This window comes from Lepidochelys kempii, chromosome 15, assembly GCF_965140265.1.
Source record: "Lepidochelys kempii isolate rLepKem1 chromosome 15, rLepKem1.hap2, whole genome shotgun sequence".
Taxonomy (NCBI): Eukaryota; Metazoa; Chordata; order Testudines; family Cheloniidae; genus Lepidochelys; species Lepidochelys kempii.
This window is the reverse complement of record NC_133270.1, coordinates 28,924,205-28,942,504: the sequence shown is the minus strand read 5'-3', so window position 1 is coordinate 28,942,504 and position 18,300 is coordinate 28,924,205. Positions and strand designations below refer to the sequence as shown.

At 48.0% G+C, this 18,300-nt stretch overlaps 1 protein-coding gene across 1 annotated transcript; it reads right to left on the bottom strand.

The window, feature by feature from the left end:
* Positions 1–13,481: 13,481 nt before the first annotated feature.
* Positions 13,482–18,006, bottom strand: ISCU (iron-sulfur cluster assembly enzyme). The gene is made up of 5 exons (XM_073312753.1): positions 17,864–18,006; positions 16,867–16,980; positions 15,889–15,999; positions 15,032–15,110; positions 13,482–14,018 (listed from the first exon to the last, which is right to left on the bottom strand). The coding sequence occupies exons 1-5, from the start codon at positions 17,963–17,965 to the stop codon at positions 13,921–13,923; spliced, it is 504 nt and encodes a 167-aa protein (XP_073168854.1). The 5' UTR covers positions 17,966–18,006; the 3' UTR covers positions 13,482–13,920.
* Positions 18,007–18,300: the final 294 nt, after the last annotated feature.

Sequence of the window (18,300 nt, the reverse complement as noted above, 5' to 3'; positions counted from 1 at the left end):
TAGTTTGGTAATTGTATGTTTGTTTTATGGGGCTGCTAAGAGCCCTTGTCATACTGTCTGGAGTAGTTCACAACCATGAGTGCCTACCTCAGGGCGGACGGACAGAAACAGGGCAGACACCTCCACTGGCGGTATGTTCTGTAGTGAAATTTCACCAAGCCAGTAAAGCGCTCCAGTCGTACACATAACAGTCCTACCAGGGAGTCGCAGACCGTTCCCTTAGACTCTCCAGTCTATCTTGCCACCCAGGCACGCTGGACTTAGTGACAAATAGAACAGGAGGACTTGTGGCACCTTAAAGACTAACAAATTTTTTTGAGCATAAGCTTTCATGAGCTACAGCTCACTTCATCGGATGCATTCAGTGGAAAATACAGGGGGAGATTTATATACATAGAGAACATGAACCAATGGGTGTTACCATACACACTGTAATGAGAGCGATCAGGTAAGGCGAGCATTACCAGCAGGAGAGAGGAAACAAACAAAAAAACCAAACAACCTTTTGTAGTGATAATCAAGGTGGGCCATTTCCAGCAGTTGACAAGAATGTGTGAGGAACGGGGGGGGGGGGGGAAATAAACATGGGGAAATAGTTTTACTTTGTGTAATGACACATCCACTCCCAGTCTTTATTCAAGCCTAATTGGTCATTTACACCAAAAATCACTAAATATTCAGATTGCTTCCAGTCCCAGGAGACCAGTCACTTACCCAGACCAATTGGTACCCTAGATCTTACACCAAAGACAACAAGCCAATCCTGTAATAAACTATCTAAAGGGTTACTAACTAGGAAAAAGAAATGAGAGTTTTTTACAGGTTAAAGTAGCAAACATATACACAAAGGAGTTACCATCTAAGGTTCCTAAAGATGACAGAGACATGGTAATCTGTCAATTCAAAATGTCTTTCAGGACAGACCCATGGGTAACCCCAGGGGTTCTCTGCCTTAGTTCAATATCTTTGGCCCTGTGAGAGTTCAAACAGTATAGAGAGGAAAAATCTTCATGTCAACTATTTTTATGTCCCTCTTCCGGCAGTCAGATCAATAGGACAAGGCCTTCTGCACATACTTCTCCATGGGTGGATGGGGCAATTAACAAAGTTTTTGTTTTATGATGGGGGGAAAGGGGTAATTCCCATTCCTGGATTCACAAGTGCAGAGCAAACATTTTCAAAGTTATAAATCAAAACCAACATATTTCCTTATAGCGTGGAATATAGGCATTACAAGTGAGATTAATGCACGCAGCAATTTACACACATTTCATAGAGTCTAAATACTTTCTCATAAGACTAACACCTATTTTGAACAAAACTAATCTAGAGGTGAGCTGGTTTGGTTTCCAGCTATGAGTTTGCCAGTTCTTAGCTAATGCCTATGCCCTTGGCCAGAGCTGGCACTTGGTTTACTAGTGTCACAGTCCCAACCAAGAGCAAGGCTCAAGATTTTGTGCATACATTGCATACAAATATATGCCTGGCTACACCACATCAGGCAATCTGCCTACCAACTGCCACCCCACCCATCCCTTGTGATTCATTATCTGTCCAGCTCTCCTAGACATCCTAAATAGTAGCAAACAATTTTAGTGGCGACTTCTGCTTAAACCTCAGAATGTCTCAGTGCCACGTCTGGAAAAAGCCGCCTTAAATATGTTTCTCCCTTGGGATTAAAACAGGAAATAGCTGGCATAGCTCTGGCCATAGGAAAGAGCTGAGTGGGAACAGCTGAAAGGCCTTAGGACTGATTTCCTTTGCTTTTAGCCTGGTTCTCTGCAGGCTAGTAATGCTAGAGGGCAAGGGGAGCGTGAATGGGGATCAGTCACTGCAGTAAGACAGGACTCGTTCTTGGAAGACGACAGGTTTTAGAGGAGCAGCCGTGTTAGTCTGTATTCGCAAAAAGAACAGGAGGACTTATGGCACCTTAGAGAGATTTTCAAATGGATTTCTCTCTATTTCAGTCCCGGTGTCGCTGCAGCAGCTGCCCAATTAAAGAGTGAGCCAGCAAGGCTGAGATAAAGGGTACAAGCAAATCAGCACTTTTTCTACTCTCCAGATTTTGGGCAATCATAGAATCATAGAATATCAGGGTTGGAAGGGACCCCTGAAGGTCATCTAGTCCAACCCCCTGCTCGAAGCAGGACCAATTCCCAGTTAAATCATCCCAGCCGGGGCTTTGTCAAGCCTGACCTTAAAAACCTCTAAGGAAGGAGATTCTACCACCTCCCTAGGTAACGCATTCCAGTGTTTCACCACCCTCTTAGTGAAAAAGTTTTTCCTAATATCCAATCTAAACCTCCCCCACTGCAACTTGAGACCATTACTCCTCGTTCTGTCATCTGCTACCATTGAGAACAGTCTAGAGCCATCCTCTTTGGAACCCCCTTTCAGGTAGTTGTTCTGCTCTCCATTTCACCTGTGTGAATCCCCCACTGGCTTCGCTGGTATGAGGGATTCACAGCTGTAGAACAGCAGAGATTGGCCCTCGGCACGTTTATTGTGTTCCTGGGGGACCCCTGCGGTCAGGGCCCCCTCTCAGCCCACACCTACAGCCTCCTTCACCTGCAGTTTTGCTGCAACCACTCCTGACCTGATGATCCAACTCCCTGATCCTACAGAGAGCTATGAATGGGGAGAGCATGGCAGGACTGGACCTTAAGGGCTCAGGCCCAGATCCTCAGAGGTATTTAGGTGCCTGGCTTCCATAGGTTAGGAGATCTGGGCCTCAGGCTCTACCCCAGGGCCAAGCATTCCACCAGCTGATGTCAAACGTTAAGAGCTGGATCCAAACACCTCCCTTTGTGGCTTGCAGGAGTATCTGGAGCTGGGGCTTTCTTTGGCCTCACTGCAGAGATGGAAATCAGCAAGGATGTCTGGAGCTGGATTCAAAACATACAGAGTTTGGAGTGTCTTGGAGTACCCTGTCAGCTGGAGTATGGTGTAAATCTCAGAGGAAGGATAAGGGAAGGGGAAATTTATTGAGGGTTGTACCCCTAAGTGTAGTGGATGAAATGACTAAAACCTTGGATGGAAAGATCAGGATGAACTCCATGGACAGTGGGATCATCTCTCAAGTGAAGAAGAGGGGGAGCTCCGATGCTTTGAATGTCTGAACTAGATTGCACAGATCCCTGGAGAGTAAGGGACATCCTGAGTTCCCACCCTCTCTCCAGGAGGTGGGCTAGATGGGATGTAATAAGCCTCTTCCACCTCTAATTACTATAGTCTTCAGCTGTGGACAATAATGACTGCAAATAAGACCTCAGCAGAGCTGGTCAAGGGGGCAAAACAAGAACATAATCCACACCTGAGCCCAGCAGTTCCTGCTCTATCCAAAGCGTGTGTGTGTAGCTGGAAGGCAACTGCAATCTTTGTCACATGGAAAAGCACAAAAGAAGTAGGGGATATTCATGAGTCAACTAAGGTGTTATAAATACAGGGGAGTTTTTTAAAGTCCTTTTAGCTCTGCAAAGAAGTAGCTCCTTACTAAACCCTGGAGTCTTAACCAAGCTGTTGCAAAACTCAGAAGCTCCCCTGGTTGGCCCCTCGCTAGGAGAGTGTGGGGTGGGGGCAGCGTATGAGGGGTGGACACATCTGTGAATGTGTGTAGGTATGGGGGAAGTGCATGCTGGCATGTGGGCCATGTGTACATGCCTGTGTGTGAGGCTGTGCCTGTAGGGGCACGTGCATGTGGCTAGGCACGTTTGCCGGGGCACCCACAAACCTTTCCCGTTGTTCTTCCTTGCTGGATTGAACCATCGCATCAGAACCTCTCTCCTAGCTGGGATGACATGGCTTTCTGAAGCGTTCCCTTGGTTTTAAACATTCCCTGTCACACCTGTGGTTTAAATAGAGCCATTCTGAAGCAATTGTGGTCACTTTAATAAACAGCTGCACCACAATCAAATTAATAGTCAAAATGCTCTTAATACACCTCCTGTGTGCCCGGCCAACGGAACCAGAACAGGGCCACTTCCACACGCTCCCTCCACTGACCCACCTTCCCTGCCTCTCTACATTCTCTGTGTTTTATTCCAAGGCCTTTGCTACAACTCGGAGTTCTCCCCCACCATTCAACGCTCAGTTCTGCCATAGGCCTCGCTCCTTTCAGTGCATTTCTATCATTAGTTTACAGTTGCTTCCCCTCTAATATGGGAGTGCTCAGACTCTCCCCTCCAGTGACCCTAAACCTGGTCTCGGTTTAGTGACCTGATTACCCCACTCCCACAATTCTTTGTGGTCAGATCCCACAACAATTTGCACCCATAACCTACAATCCTTTTCACCTGCTTTGTTCTGAATGTGTGAGGAGTGAGTGGGAGATGGATTTTGGGTGAGGCTGGCAGAATGCTGGGAGTTTGGATTGAGGGAGGGTTAGATGTGGGTCTTGGGTGTTATAAGCCACTAGCTGATTTATTTATTTTTTGTCCAGGGGGGATTTGGGCTGTGACCCCCTGGACGCTGGTGACCTAGACAAAAGAGGGAAAAGCTGGCTTTAAGCAATTTGAACCCTTCACAATAGAAAGCACACTCCAGCATCAAACGCTATGAGGCAATACGTGCGCGCAAGAGAAGGAAAGGATTGGAACCTGTGCCCAGGGCACGGTGTTCGATCTTGTAGAAATGATCAAAGGCTGATGACACATCAAGGGGGACCAGATAAACTGCAAAGAAACCCAGCAGCCCTTTGCACATAAAGTGCCTCGTTTTTCTTTTTTTTGTTGTTTTTTGTTTTAATTAACCAGTTACCTTGAGGAAATCTGGCAGTACAGAATGCAGTTCAGTTCCATATATCAGCTCACTGCTTTGATGACACAGAGTGGAAGTGAAAGATGAAACATTTGCTAATGGACACAGCATATAAACAAGGTCTGGCAAAAGGCAACGGAGCTGCACTCAGCTTTTCGGTAAGTTTTATGTGCTCTGGGATACGGATTAACGGCCATTGCTCGATATTTATGTGTGGTTTCCCCCTGCGTTGGAACTGGAGGGCTTTGATAAATGCGTTGAGACAAGGCTTAGTTTCACTGTAACCCCGGCTAGTGCCTTTGCATCTTGCACCTCTCTGCAATTCATACAGCACCCGTCTTCAGTAAGGGCCTGTTCCTTCTCCTACTAAAGTAAATGGCAAAATTCTACGGCACACTACGTGTAAAACTAGCAACCCAAACCCCTTCTTCAGAACCAGATTCCATATAATTCCAGTAGTGGAAGAATCCCAGGAGATTCAGAGCTTAGATGATTATCCGAACCTTCAGAGGATCCACCAGGTTTCATAGGGCCGTGTCCTCATAAAATCCTTCTCCATTCCCACCTGGTGGTTTCCCTCTCCATCGTCTTTGCTGGATGGACCTACTGTCCCTTTCAGTGGCTAGTGGGGTCCACTAGATGGGTTGGTGAACCCCAAATTCCTGGACCTTGTAGGTATGGGGCAAGATAAACAGCCCTCTCCATGATGCACAGAAATGAATAGAGAGCCCCCATCAGTCACAGTCAGGTTTGATGAATCCAGCACCAGTCACTCAAGTTCATGCATACCTGGTTCCTAACAAGCACAAGGCATATGCTTTCGGTTATAATATAGATAGCGGCTAAAAATGACCCTAAATCCCACAGTGCAAACATACAAACAAAACTACTCAGGATCCACCTTTCTGCTAAATTTTGTTTGGAGAGAGGAAGTTTTTTAAAGGGATGGCAGTCAACAATGAAAAGTGGGGCTGCAAAGCAAAAATCTGAGCCAGGGACCAATTTCAAAGACTTTCTTTTAAAAAATGTATGAAGAGAAACCAAACTGAAAACTCCTCAGAAACGCCAAAGGGGATAAAAACTAACCCTATGTGAAATTCCACACCAGTGTCGTCCTGCTGTCAGAGAGAAGCAGGCATTTATGCTCCATTTTAGAACACAACCCAAACTATGGAGTCACGATCAGAATAATGCTGTGCCTACATAACAACTGAACCAGAGGAAGGACAGGCCCCTTCAGGGTGGCTAAAGGGCTCTCAGCAGGGTGTTTTAAACCATCTGCCAGAGCTTTAGGAAACTGTCGGGACAGAGACTCAGGAGGAAGGAGTCCCAGCACTGCTAATACGTCCCATCTACACTGCTAGCTGCCTCACTGCTACACTGCCCACAAGAAATCTCCAATGATAAGGGGCAAATGTTGCGTACGACAGACACCACAGCAGAGTCGTGGTAATGGGACACCTGCCCCTGACCAGAACTGAGTTTGATTCTAAGCCCAGTCCCTTCTGCGAGTCACCACGGGTTAGGAGCACTGTGGAGGCAGCTCGTTGAATGCTGAAGGAAGGAGGTGCAGGGAGCAGTGAGTGACTCCCTCTGGCCAAAGCTTGTGTATGCTCAGTTAGAGGAGGCTTGGCCTGTCCCAGGACTTTGCAGGGCATTGGCAGGAGAGTGAAGGGGAGAATGAACAAACGTGGGATCTCTAGACACATATCATGCTTCCTTCACTAGGCCCAAGTTCTGGAGGCTACAGAGACTTTTAGCTCAGAATCTCTTTGCTTTTGTGGGTTTATTTCTTAGAAGGGATTTACATTTTTTATTATTATTATTATTGTCAGGAGGGTTTTATAATACTGCAAACCCCAACCATTCAAATATCATGAGTCAGGCACCCCTAAGGCACCCAATACTAACTGGGCTTTTTAAATTGCCTTCTGGTTTTCAAACCTTTATGGTGCACTTGCTTCATGATTATGAAGCTCTTCTCTGCAACCTCGCGGGCTAGAATCTTGACTTTGAAAAAAATGAAACTGAGATTCTCCTGATTCCAGCAACTGGGGATTTAAGCAAAACACCAATTATTACACAGCTGGAGATAAAACCGTGCGAGGTGACAGCGCCAGATCCTCTTGCAATGGGAACTACGTTTTGACTTGCAGGTGATGCTGTCCCTAGACCCTGAGAAGTGACCTGCTCTGTAGTAGCTGTAAAGACTTTTCTGTTGGAAACTGGAGCTAGCAATGAATTATTTCAAGTGCTGCAGGGCCCATGTGCATCTCAAACCTGCAACCAGTCTTTTAAAATACAACACAGGTGCAGTGCTGTCAGCTCTTGCGATTTCTATGCCAGTCATGCGATGCAGGCTGGTAATTCAGTCTCCTCTGATTGGCTGCTTTTCCCAATTCCCCGCCTCCTCGGAAAGAGCAACCAATCATAGCTGCTGCCAGTCTCTACCTGGCCTGTGAGCAATGTGGACAGGACATTTCCTCTGGCCCTTCCCTTGCCTCCCTGCAACACCCAGACTGGGAAGATGGGGAGGAGGATAAAGAGCACCAAGAGCTAAAAGGGGAGCAGAGGTGGAGGGAAAGGGTCAGACTCCATGGGAAACTGGGAGCAGAATGGGGCATGGTCAGTTGGGGCTGAGAGCGCCTGCAACAGGGGCCAGAATCACCATGATACATTGGGGAGTGTTGTCACATACAAGTGGGGAAGGGGCCAGCTGGTCCTGGGGAGGGGAAGTGAGGGGACCTGTAGCTACGGCACTGGGCCTGAAAGTGCTCCATCGTCCCCAGCCCGTTCCCGTCCCCAAACCTGCACCGAACTGACTTGCTAAGGTCACAGGGAAACTCACGCAGGGATGGATGGTAGGGGAAACACCTTTGGGCTGTCTGTACCGTGAATGCAACAGGGGGATGGGGGATTTGCTGAGCCTGCTTCAGAGTTTTGCCCCTACCCCCAGGGCAGCCTCAGTTGATAGCATGAAGGTGCTTGAAAATGTCTGTATGCTGGCTCCCAGCTTCCCTTACATGGGTTCGAGGGTGAAGCCTGCATGTTGCTATTCCAGTCCCCTGCAGTGCGATCCCTGCGTGTGCTGCCATGCCGAGGGGGAGCCATGGACACACCTGCTGGAGCACCTCTGCCAGCCGGTATAAATGGGATTGGCCCAGTTGTGCTGCCAATGGATGGCGCCCCACAGAATTAATTGGAGCCGATTTGGAGATTATCCTCATGGGTCTGGCCTGCCCCTGTGGGTGGGGTGAAGACAGCTCTTCTCTCCCAGAGCGTAGGTTGGGATCCTCAGCATTCAAACCTTGGACATCAGCCCCGTTCAGCTTTAAGGTGTTGCTCAACTGAGCTGAGGAAAGTACTGCCCCTGGGCCGGCTTAGGGCACTCACCCCCCAGAGCTGGTTGCACTTGGGAGACTGGGAGGAGAGGGCAGGACTAACGTTGGGGGTTGGAGGGACAGGCAGATGGCAGATCTGGGGGAGAGGCGAATTGATGTGGGGCAGAATTGACCTTGGGGCCTGGAGGAGAGTCAGATGTGGGGCATGGGGGCAAATTTAAATGGTGCCTGCGGGGATGGTATTGATGTATAGGAGACGAATTGATCTGTTGGGCTTGGTGCGGGGAGGCAGAATTGATGTAGTGGGCTGGGTGTGTGTAGGGGATAGGATTGCCAACTCTGACTGAAATTATTCTGGGAGACTCTTCCCCCCCCCCCCCCCCCCGACGTAATGTCATTTTCTTAAAATCTCCTATTAAAATCTCTTGGATTGCTTTCACTAGTCAATCACCAGGAGATCGATGCTGATTCTGGGAGGCTCCAGGCCAATCCTGGAGGGTTGGCAATCCTATTGGGAGAACTGATGTGGGGGGCTGGGGACCAGAATTGACACTGGGGTGAGAACTGATGTGGGTGAAGGGCGGGTAAGGGGCTAGGGGGCAGAATTGATGTTGGGGGGAGAAGTGATGAGTGGGAGAATGGGGGCTGAGGGCAGAATGATGTGGAGAACTGAGGCAGGGGAAGAACCAATATTAGGGGGGTGAGGGCAGCAGAATTATTTGCTGGGCTGAGGGATGGGCAGATGTGGGGGTAGGAGGCATACAATTAATTGGAATTTTGGGGTAAGCTGGATGCTCTGTGCCGTCAGGCAGCACTAGGAGCTCCCGAACCAGGGGCCAAAATCCCCGTTCCCCGTACATTTGGAAGAGTTGACGATGCAGATTGTCAGTCATACACATAGTTGGGGTGGTGGATGGCAGGGGGAGTTAAATAATCAAAAGGCAGGCTGAAAAACTCAACAGAACATTTAAACGTTTGATTTTTTTGGAGCCAATTTTATGAATTTGGGGATGACGCACGATTTCTGAACAGCTGGGGCTGCCAATACTGCACACCCACCCCCAAAAACCTGCCAAATAATTCCCATGTGCTTATTTCATAGGGAGGTCGGGAAAAGTGAATCAACAGAAGGGCTCAGGGAAGCCATGTGGCAGTGTTTGCTATGATACTCCATTGGCTACAGCTTTCTTCAGCCACACGCTGCAAACCACTGCACCAAGCGGAAGCCAGAGGGGGAAGCCAGGAGGCCAGGCTGTTAAAATAGTGTGTGCGGTGCATTTGCAGCTTGAGAGACTCTGGAGGTCCCTGCCCCCTCAAAGGAACGGGCCCTGGGAGAGCTGTCTGTGGCCAGGCCCTGGCTGTGCCACGCAGAGGTACAACCGACTGGGTCTGGGTGGGAGGGACCCCAGTGCACACCCTGCCAGCACTAACATAGCCCAGCCAGGGGCCCAGCCACTATAAGTGCGGGAACTAGAGATGCTGAGGGTGGTGCTGCACCTCCTGGCTTGAAGCAGTGATAACCCGAATACATGGTTTCCACCCTTCAGGACCCTATAAAAATTGTTCCAGCATCACTGATATCCAGCCTAGCAGAGGCAGGCCACACCCCTCCCATGCCGGAGCCATGGGTGGGCTCGGTGTGGAGCCCCCACATGCTGGAATCCTGCACATGCCTCCCTCATGTGGGCAGGACCAGTGGTGCAGACTCTGACCTAGTCAACACCAGCCTACTGGAGCTGGGGTGGGTTGGGTGGATCTCGCCTCCTAGGGTCCTCCCTCTAAGCGGCTTTCTCTCCCGTTTTCCCCCATGAAAAGCCTCAGCCCCTGCAGGACTAAAGGGCCAGCACCTTCTTCTGCATTAGCCCGGAGAAGGAACGGCCCAGTGCCCCGCTCCCTTCCTACGGAAAGGAGGGGATGTGTAATATTTGATACTAAAGCCCACCTTTTTCTTGATGTACCGCTGCCGATAGACCAGTGGTTCCCAAACTGGGATTTGCCAGAAAAAATTCACTGATGGCCAGAGGACCCCGGGCATTGGAGACAGCAGGTGGGACCTGGTTGCAGGGCAGACAGCCCGAGCCCCAGGGAGAGCCTGAGCCCTATCGTCAGCGGGGGAGCTGCCCGCCCGAACCCCGGGGCTCTGCATGGGGCTCGCAGCCCGAGCCCCAGGGAGAGCGGGGCAGGGGAGTTGGCACTAGCAGCCTGAGCCCTATCGTCAGCAGGGGAGCTGCCCGCCCGAACCCTGGGGCTCTGCATGGGGCTCGCAGCCCGAGCCCCAGGGAGAGCGGGGCAGGGGAGTTGGACAGCCTGAGCCCAGATGGTCAGCGGGACCTGCAGCCGGAGCTCAGTTGACTAGAGCGGTCAATGGGGTCCAGCAGCAGGAGCCCCACAGAGTGTGGAGTGAATTTAAACTTAAATCCCTGGAAATATTCATTTTAGGAGGGGGTTCATGAGATTTCACAATTTAGCGAAAGGGGTTAGCAGGCTGTTAAAGTTTGGGAATCACTGCTATAGACAAACATATTGTTCCCCTCCTAACACAGGCTTACAAAGCGGATGGAGTAACACCAGCTTCCAGTACTCAAAACTCATGAGACAAGACCCCACCAAACAAGGAGTTATTAATGTGTTTTTAATTTGCCTTTTTCAGATGGGAGGGAACCAGAACTTCCTTCCTGTGAAAAATTTTGCATTTCTAAATCTGAATGAAAAGTTAGAAACTCAACATCTTCTGAGGGAAGGAAACTTTTTAAAAAAACTAACAAACAACCCCAAAGGACATTTCTGGAAAAATGTCAGGTGCCATGTCAACAGCCAGCCAGCAAACCCTAGAGCCCAGGGCTGGGCTGGCCAGTTTCACGGCCCCATCTGTCGGCCCAGGGTGCAGGGCAGCCTGCAGAGGGAGGCAGCTGGGGAACTGGTCTGCCCACTTCCCCACCAGGTGGGAGAGTCCTAGGTAACCAGCAGCCCACCACCCAGAGGCTGAGAAGCCTGGGAGTCCCCATTCCCAAGCTCCCAACCAGGTGGGCTGCTGCAGAGCCTCTGCAACCTTAATTCAGCCTCCTTGTGCTGACACATGATGATACATTTTACTACATGATCACAGACTTTTTTCCCCTACAAGCCCCTTGCCTCATTCAGTGCATGGGATGGATGGTGCTCACTTAATGAGCATCTATTCAATATTTTGTTGGTCAGGGTGCGGCCTCATGCTTTACTTACTGCTCACTGTTCCCACCCTGCTCTGCAGAGAGAATCAACTTTATTATGGGCTTTCCTACAGCCTCATCACTCTAGTAGTTGAGTGCTTTGCAAATACAAATTTATTGTTATAACACTCTGTAAGAGGGGGCGTTGTCCCAGTTTTACAGTAGGGGAACAGAGGCAAAAAGAATAAAGTTAAAAGTATCTGCTAATTTTGAGTGTCCAGTGTGAGTTACCTAGGACTTGAGTGATAATGTAATTAGGCTGTAACGCCTATGGGGGATGAATTAAGATTCTATAGGCAACTTTAACTCTGGCATTTCCTATCTTTTGATTGGTGGACTTTGCAACATTAATGTAGTTGTTTTACATGTAATAGATTTCTAGGAGTTGGGGTTTTAAAACAATACAAGATCTAGTTGAGCAGATCTCTAATACCAGTGAGCAGGAATTCTATAATTAGGTGTCACTCTGAAAATGAAGACTTGCAGGGGATGAAACAGCACCTTCTATAAGTTTCTGGACTAGTTATGCTGAAGCTCTATGGTATCCTACAAGATGAACAGTGCTATCTAATGCAAGTTAAAAGCCTATCAAAAAGTGCATCTTTGCCAGTGAGTTTGTTTTAGAAGAGGAAAGATGTTCCCATTTTGTAGAGATTGTATAATATAGCTATATGTTGTACACTGCATAAGATCATTCTCCCAGCCCATTGCTAAGCCTTTCAAAATACTGCTCTCCCCTTGCTCTATTATAGTCTCCCCTCCTGCTCCCAGCTACTCTCTCTCATTTGCTATCAAAATGTCAACTCCTGTCCCCTTTGCCCACTTGTTAAGTTTTCCAAACAAGCACCTTCATGCTTTCTTCCATACTGGCCCTTGTGTGTGGGAACAACTCCCTCTAAACTTCCACACAAGTACTTCATTCTTCAACTCCCTCCTCAGCCATAATGCCTATATAAAAAAAATACCGCTCAACTCACCGGTACCACTGCAAATCATGTTGACCACTACTGTCTCACTGTTTGCTTGTTTCCCCCTAACTATATCCCTTTGTTGTCCATCCAATACTTTGCGGGCAAAACTTGAAGTTTGTACAGAGCCTAGCAAAATAGGGTCCTGGGTCCCATTGTAATAAACAAATAGTTAATGGAGGATCCCTTCCTGTATCCAGTATGAAAGGCAGCATTGAGGAACTCACCACATGCAAGCCAGTTTTACACAAACGGACATTGTACTGTGGCCACTGATACCAGCAGGAGACACTCATTGTGTATATAGCAAAGTCAAGCCTTTACAAACTAGACTGCTTTTCCTCCATCAGATTTTCATCCAAGAAGGAAGGTGCAAAGGGGCAGGGTGGCTAGCTTTCCATTTGAGAGTCAGAAGCTATGAAAGTCCTAGATAGTCTGTATCCGCAAAAGGAAAAGGAGTACTTGTGGCACCTTAGAGACGAACAAATTTGTTTGACAAATTTGTTAGTCTCTAAGGTGCCACAAGTACTCCTTTTCTTTTTGCGGATACAGACTAACACAGCTGCTACTCTGAAACCTAGGTAGTTAAGTGTTTTCTTGAAGTCAGTTGTAGTACCCTGTTTCTGAAACCTGTCGGTTTCAATTGGACTTTATCAAGCCCTTTGAGAACTTTAATGATAGGAAATGGGAACAATATGGAGAGTTCTGTTTATTCCCTACATTTAGATCAGGAAACATTATAGGCTAGAAGCAACAGCCCTATGATCCCAAACAAGAATGTCTCACAAACTCAGACATGAATCCACATTAATAGGAGGGACCCAAACTTGGTAGTGACCTAGTGTTGAAAGGTCCACCTCTGTCACATTTGGTACCCTTTATTTAAACTACTGTATAGGCTGATGGTGAAAGTGGTACTTGAGCTGGAAAATCAGTATATTGTACCTGCCTATTCTTAACAGCTCATGAACGTACTGCCTTCTAGTGGCCATTACCTGCTCTTTCAATTTAGTTTTCGGTTGTTAAATGCTATAGGATGAAACAGGGGTGTTTTTAAAGTAGCCTCTAAACAGATATGTTCCAAGTTTTGAAATGCTAGGAACCGAATTGCAGGGTGGATATACGAATGCCCCGAAGAGTCAGAATGAAATGGACTTCCAACACAACTGTACCCAACAGGAATGGTCATAGATTGTTTACGCAGGAAATTGCAGAGTCAGTTTTATTGCATATGCGGTACATAGTATATTAAATATTTAGATCAAGGCAAAACACTTTCCAATATAACCCATCTCTATACAAAACTTTAAGCAAAACTATAAATTTAGTTTATGCATTTTAGCCCTTTCAACATTTGAAATCCCAGGATTTTCATTGCTGAAAACTCAACTGTCACACTCAGAACTCTGTCTCCCTCACCTGTACACTTATTTCAGCAGAGATGACTTCATATTAAGCTCAAAATTCCAGTAATTAGAGCACCACAACGGTGGCTTAATACACGTGGAACAGTGAACGTTGTGCGTCTCTTATGTGCGTATCTTACAGCTTCATTTAGTACTGCACTGGTTCTCATCTCTAACATCTCAACTAATTGCACTGTAAATTTAAGTGGAATGAAAGCAAGCTTTACAGTCTCATACAGTTTTAGGCTTTGGCTGCTTTCTTCTCTGGCTCTTCTTTCTTAGGATTCTGTTTCAACTTGTAATCTGCCAGAGCAGCCTTGATTGCATCTTCAGCTAGCACTGAAAAGCAAAAGAGAGAACAAGCACTTTGAAACCTGTTTGTAAGTGTGTGTGTGGGGGGTGGATGGACGGAATGATCCACTTTCTTAAAAAATTTTTTTTTGGGGGGGGGTCAGATACACTGTAAGACTATACAGCAGGGACACTAGTACAATAGAGAAGGCTAGATCTTCTTGCAGGTCACAACTGAGATACATGAGAAGTGTTTCTACAGCGAAGCTTGCCCTGGCTCCTGCCTGCACTATTCCCTAGCTGAGGAAATCCTCTTCATTTTCTGAGGAATTAACTGAAGTTTTAGACAGACACTCCCCTTTCCCCCATTTGCCAACCAACTGCACATGTATCTCATTCAACATCCTTAATCTGTGTTATGTTCCTTTCAAGGGAGCCAACAAAGGAGTTTTTTTTTAAAACAGAGCCTATGCCATCTTTTCTGCTTTGCCATACTAGCATCAGAAATGTCAACTCTGGTAATCATTTGTTTCTGAACTTACACTTACATTGAGGGGGAAGGGGTACTGAATGTTTTAAGTCCATGACTAATATTTTGGAGAAAGGAAAACTGGTCAGACAAGACTCCTTCTGATTAAAGGCTCAGGTTTCAATTTTGGCTCTTTGATGTTACTTCACTAGTTCTCTAGTCACCAGAGACTCCTCTAGATGAAAGAGCTGGTTTCTAATGTAAAAATAAAAGCAGAATGTCTTCTAGGCCTTCATGGAACATCCTAAAGCAGCCAAACTCTGATTTGTTTCTTTTGCAGGTCACCTTTAAAAAGAGATCATTAGAACTGGGCACTTGACTTGGGAGAACTTATGGCAGACTCAAAAGACAGGTAACACTATGTACATCCTGATGCACCCATGTAAGTCCTCTGCAAATACCTAGAAACCTCAATAATAAGAGCTAGAGTCAAATTGCAGTAAGTTGTACCATGTTTCCGGGCTGTGTCAGACAACATAGATTTTTAGAATAGTTCAGTGTTTAAACAACCTGTATTTAACTTGTGACTTACTAGAACAGTGTAGTTTAACTGGAGGAAGGCAGAGTTCTTTAGCAATATCAGTATTTCTGATCTTCAAGGCTTCATCAACCTGAAATTTATAAACCTGTTAATATAAGATTGACTGCTTGTCACCAAACACCTAACCATCTGAGGTAGTGTACATACTCCACAGATTTGTGAAAGGGGTGTTTTGAGGACTAGCCTTCAGGATGGGGGTTCAGAGAAATGTAGGAAGAATTATTTCGTTATACTCCATGATAGTGCAGAAGTATTTTAAAGGATGGTGTATAAACAAATTGACACAACCACTCCTGTCAACATCTTTCCCATTCTCCTTCCATCCCAAAATACCAGATTTAGGGAGAAGGTTTTCAAATGAACAGTCGCAGATGACCCAAGTCAAGGCACACACAGTGTTCTAGGCTGTGACCCTACTAGGAACCTATATTGGCAGTTTGTGCATTTACATCTGTACGGCACTGTGTGTATAAGACTGACAACTTGATGTTTTAGACTGATGGGAAAAGGATAGGTAGAAACCTAAATCTCACAAGAGCTTATTTGTTGGAAGAAGTCATGGTGCTCGTGCGGAAGAGAATATACATAAATGTAAGCCATAGCCATTCTGAAGCTACCCAAGCTACCTACCCAAGCAAGATCTGCCTTTCCAGAAATGGAACTTAATCTCCCTCATTCTAGAAAAAAAATTCACACTAGGTAAAATGTAAACTCCATACTATGCTTTTCAGACTACTGTTCCACATATGGTCTCTGATAATGGATGGTGTAGCATTAACAGCAACCTCTAGAAACTGCTGCCAGCTCCTGTGTAATATGCTCTTTCATAGGTGTGAAGTCAGTTTTACCGTTTTTCCTTTAATCCATTCTGTGGCCAATGAGCTTGAGGCAATTGCTGATCCACAGCCAAATGTTTTGAATCTTGCATCAATAATTTTTCCATTTTTATCCACTTCAACCTGCAAGAGTTTCAATGATGTCAGTTCTGTTTATATCACATCCTTGTACTCATAACACTGAAGAGGACTCAACTGGATAATGGTTTAATTTGAGCCTAGTCATGTAGAAGTCAGGGGCAAGATTCCCTTCTCATTTCTGTCCAGTGAAGCAGGATAGATAGGGCCTATGACTGAGGCAAGGAATATTGTAAAACATTTACGTTTTAGTTCTAGAAATAGGAAGTCATTTTACTAATGGTTTAAGCCTGCCATTACTGGTAGTCTTCAGATAACATAATCCACTTAAAATCTACTTAATTGCAAAAGGCGAGTTAAAAGCAGTCTGCAAGTCTGACACCTGCCCCTGAACCCTTCTTTTATTTTTTGTGGTTTTACCAGAACATTTTCCTTTTTTAACTTTTTCCCCCTGCCTTATGTTGTGTGAAGAACCCACAAAAACAACAATGGGGAAAAACGACAATACAGGGGAAACGGTGAACATTCACGAAGTGCTATCAGATGCATAAACAAGACAGAAACCTCTCTTTAGCAGAAGGTACCACTTGTAATACCATTAGATAAGAATTCTCGGACAGAAGTGTCATGTTTAGGTGGCTTCCATTTAAGACTAACAAGCTCATATTCCATAGCTTTCCATTTTGTAATGTTACTTTGTCTCATCAGCTATTCTTTCTTGCAAACAACTTATGACTGTCAACATAATCAGTGTGGTCAATTCATAATATTAATTATACTAGAATTCTCTCTCAGTGACTAGAGCTATAAATATATACAGCTTAACTTCAAGTCACTAGATAGCAAAATAAGCATTTTATTTTTTAGCCACACAGAAATAAGCAGGACATTGTTATGTATTTGAAAGCTCACCTGTAGTTTCATCACATCTCCACAGGCAGGAGCGCCCACTAATCCAGTGCCAACGTTCTTTGCACTCTTATCAAGAGAGCCCACGTTTCTAGGATTCTCATAGTGATCCACCACCTACAAGGAAATTTTACCTGCAATGACTATTGTGTCTAGGGTCCTGGCTGGGAAAGTACTCATACAGCCCGCGTGGTTTAAAACATGCATCAGTCAAAGCCCAGCGCATGACCAGATATGCAGCTGATAACCCCCACAGCTGACCCAGGCTCAAGGACAGGGGCTCTCAACCAGTGCATGGGGGGTTCGTAAGCACCCTTGTCCCCCAACAGCCAGACCCTCTTCTTGCCTCCCACCCGCATGGGTCCCCATACAACTCCCAGGATCCCAACCCCAGCCCCTTCCTCCCCCCCAATCCCGCCCCCACTCCCTTCCCCCAGTCCCGCCCCCTCTTCCTCCCGCCCAATGCTGCTCCCACTCCCTTCCCCCAGTTCCGCCCCCTCCCTCCCACCCAATGCTGCTCCCTCTCCCTTCCCCCAGTTCCGCCCCCTCCCTCCCACCCAATGCTGCTCCCACTCCCTTCCCCCAGTTCCGCCCCCTCCCTCCCACCCAATGCTGCTCCCACTCCCTTCCCCCAGTTCCGCCCCCTCTTCCTCCCGCCCAATGCTGCTCCCACTCCCTTCCCCCCAGTCCCGCCCCCTTCCTCTCCCCAATGCTGCTCCCACTCCCTTCCCCCCAGTCCCGCCCCCTTCCTCCCCCCATGCTGCTCCCACTCCCTTCCCCCCAGTCCCGCCCCCTTCCTCCCCCCATGCTGCTCCCACTCCCTTCCCCCCAGTCCCGCCCCCTTCCTCCCCCCCATGCTGCTCCCACTCCCTTCCCCCCAGTCCCGCCCCCTTCCTCCCCTCCCCCCAGTCCCGCCCCCTTCCTCTCCCCAATGCTGCTCCCACTCCCAATGCTGCTCCCCCTCCCTCCGCCCCGCCCCAGTGCTGCCCCCCTGCCCGACCTTCTTGTGATACCCCGCGGTGGGGCCCGCCAGCCCCATGGGCCCGGGTCTCAGCAGGGTAGCGGCAGCGGCCCGGCCCCCCGTCGCCCACAGCGCCGCCATCTTCTCGTCACGGGGCAGCGCGAGGCGCCCCCCCTCTCCCCCCCGCGCACTGTTAGGCGAGCGTTACATCACGCCCCTGCCCCCACGTGACCCGACACGGGCGCTGGCACCGCCCCCAGGCCTCGTTGTGCCGCGCGGGGCCGGGGTTCGCAGCCCGGAGCCGGGGACGTGGCCCCTCCACCTCGGCTCAGGGCCTGGCTGCCCCGGGGGGGGGGGGTTCGAGCCGTGCGCGACCCCCCCCCCCAAAGCCTGCACGAGATAAACCCAGGCACCAACCGAGGGCTCTGCAGGCCCCCCCCCCCCCGGCTGGCCAGCGCCCTCCAGACACCCGCGTC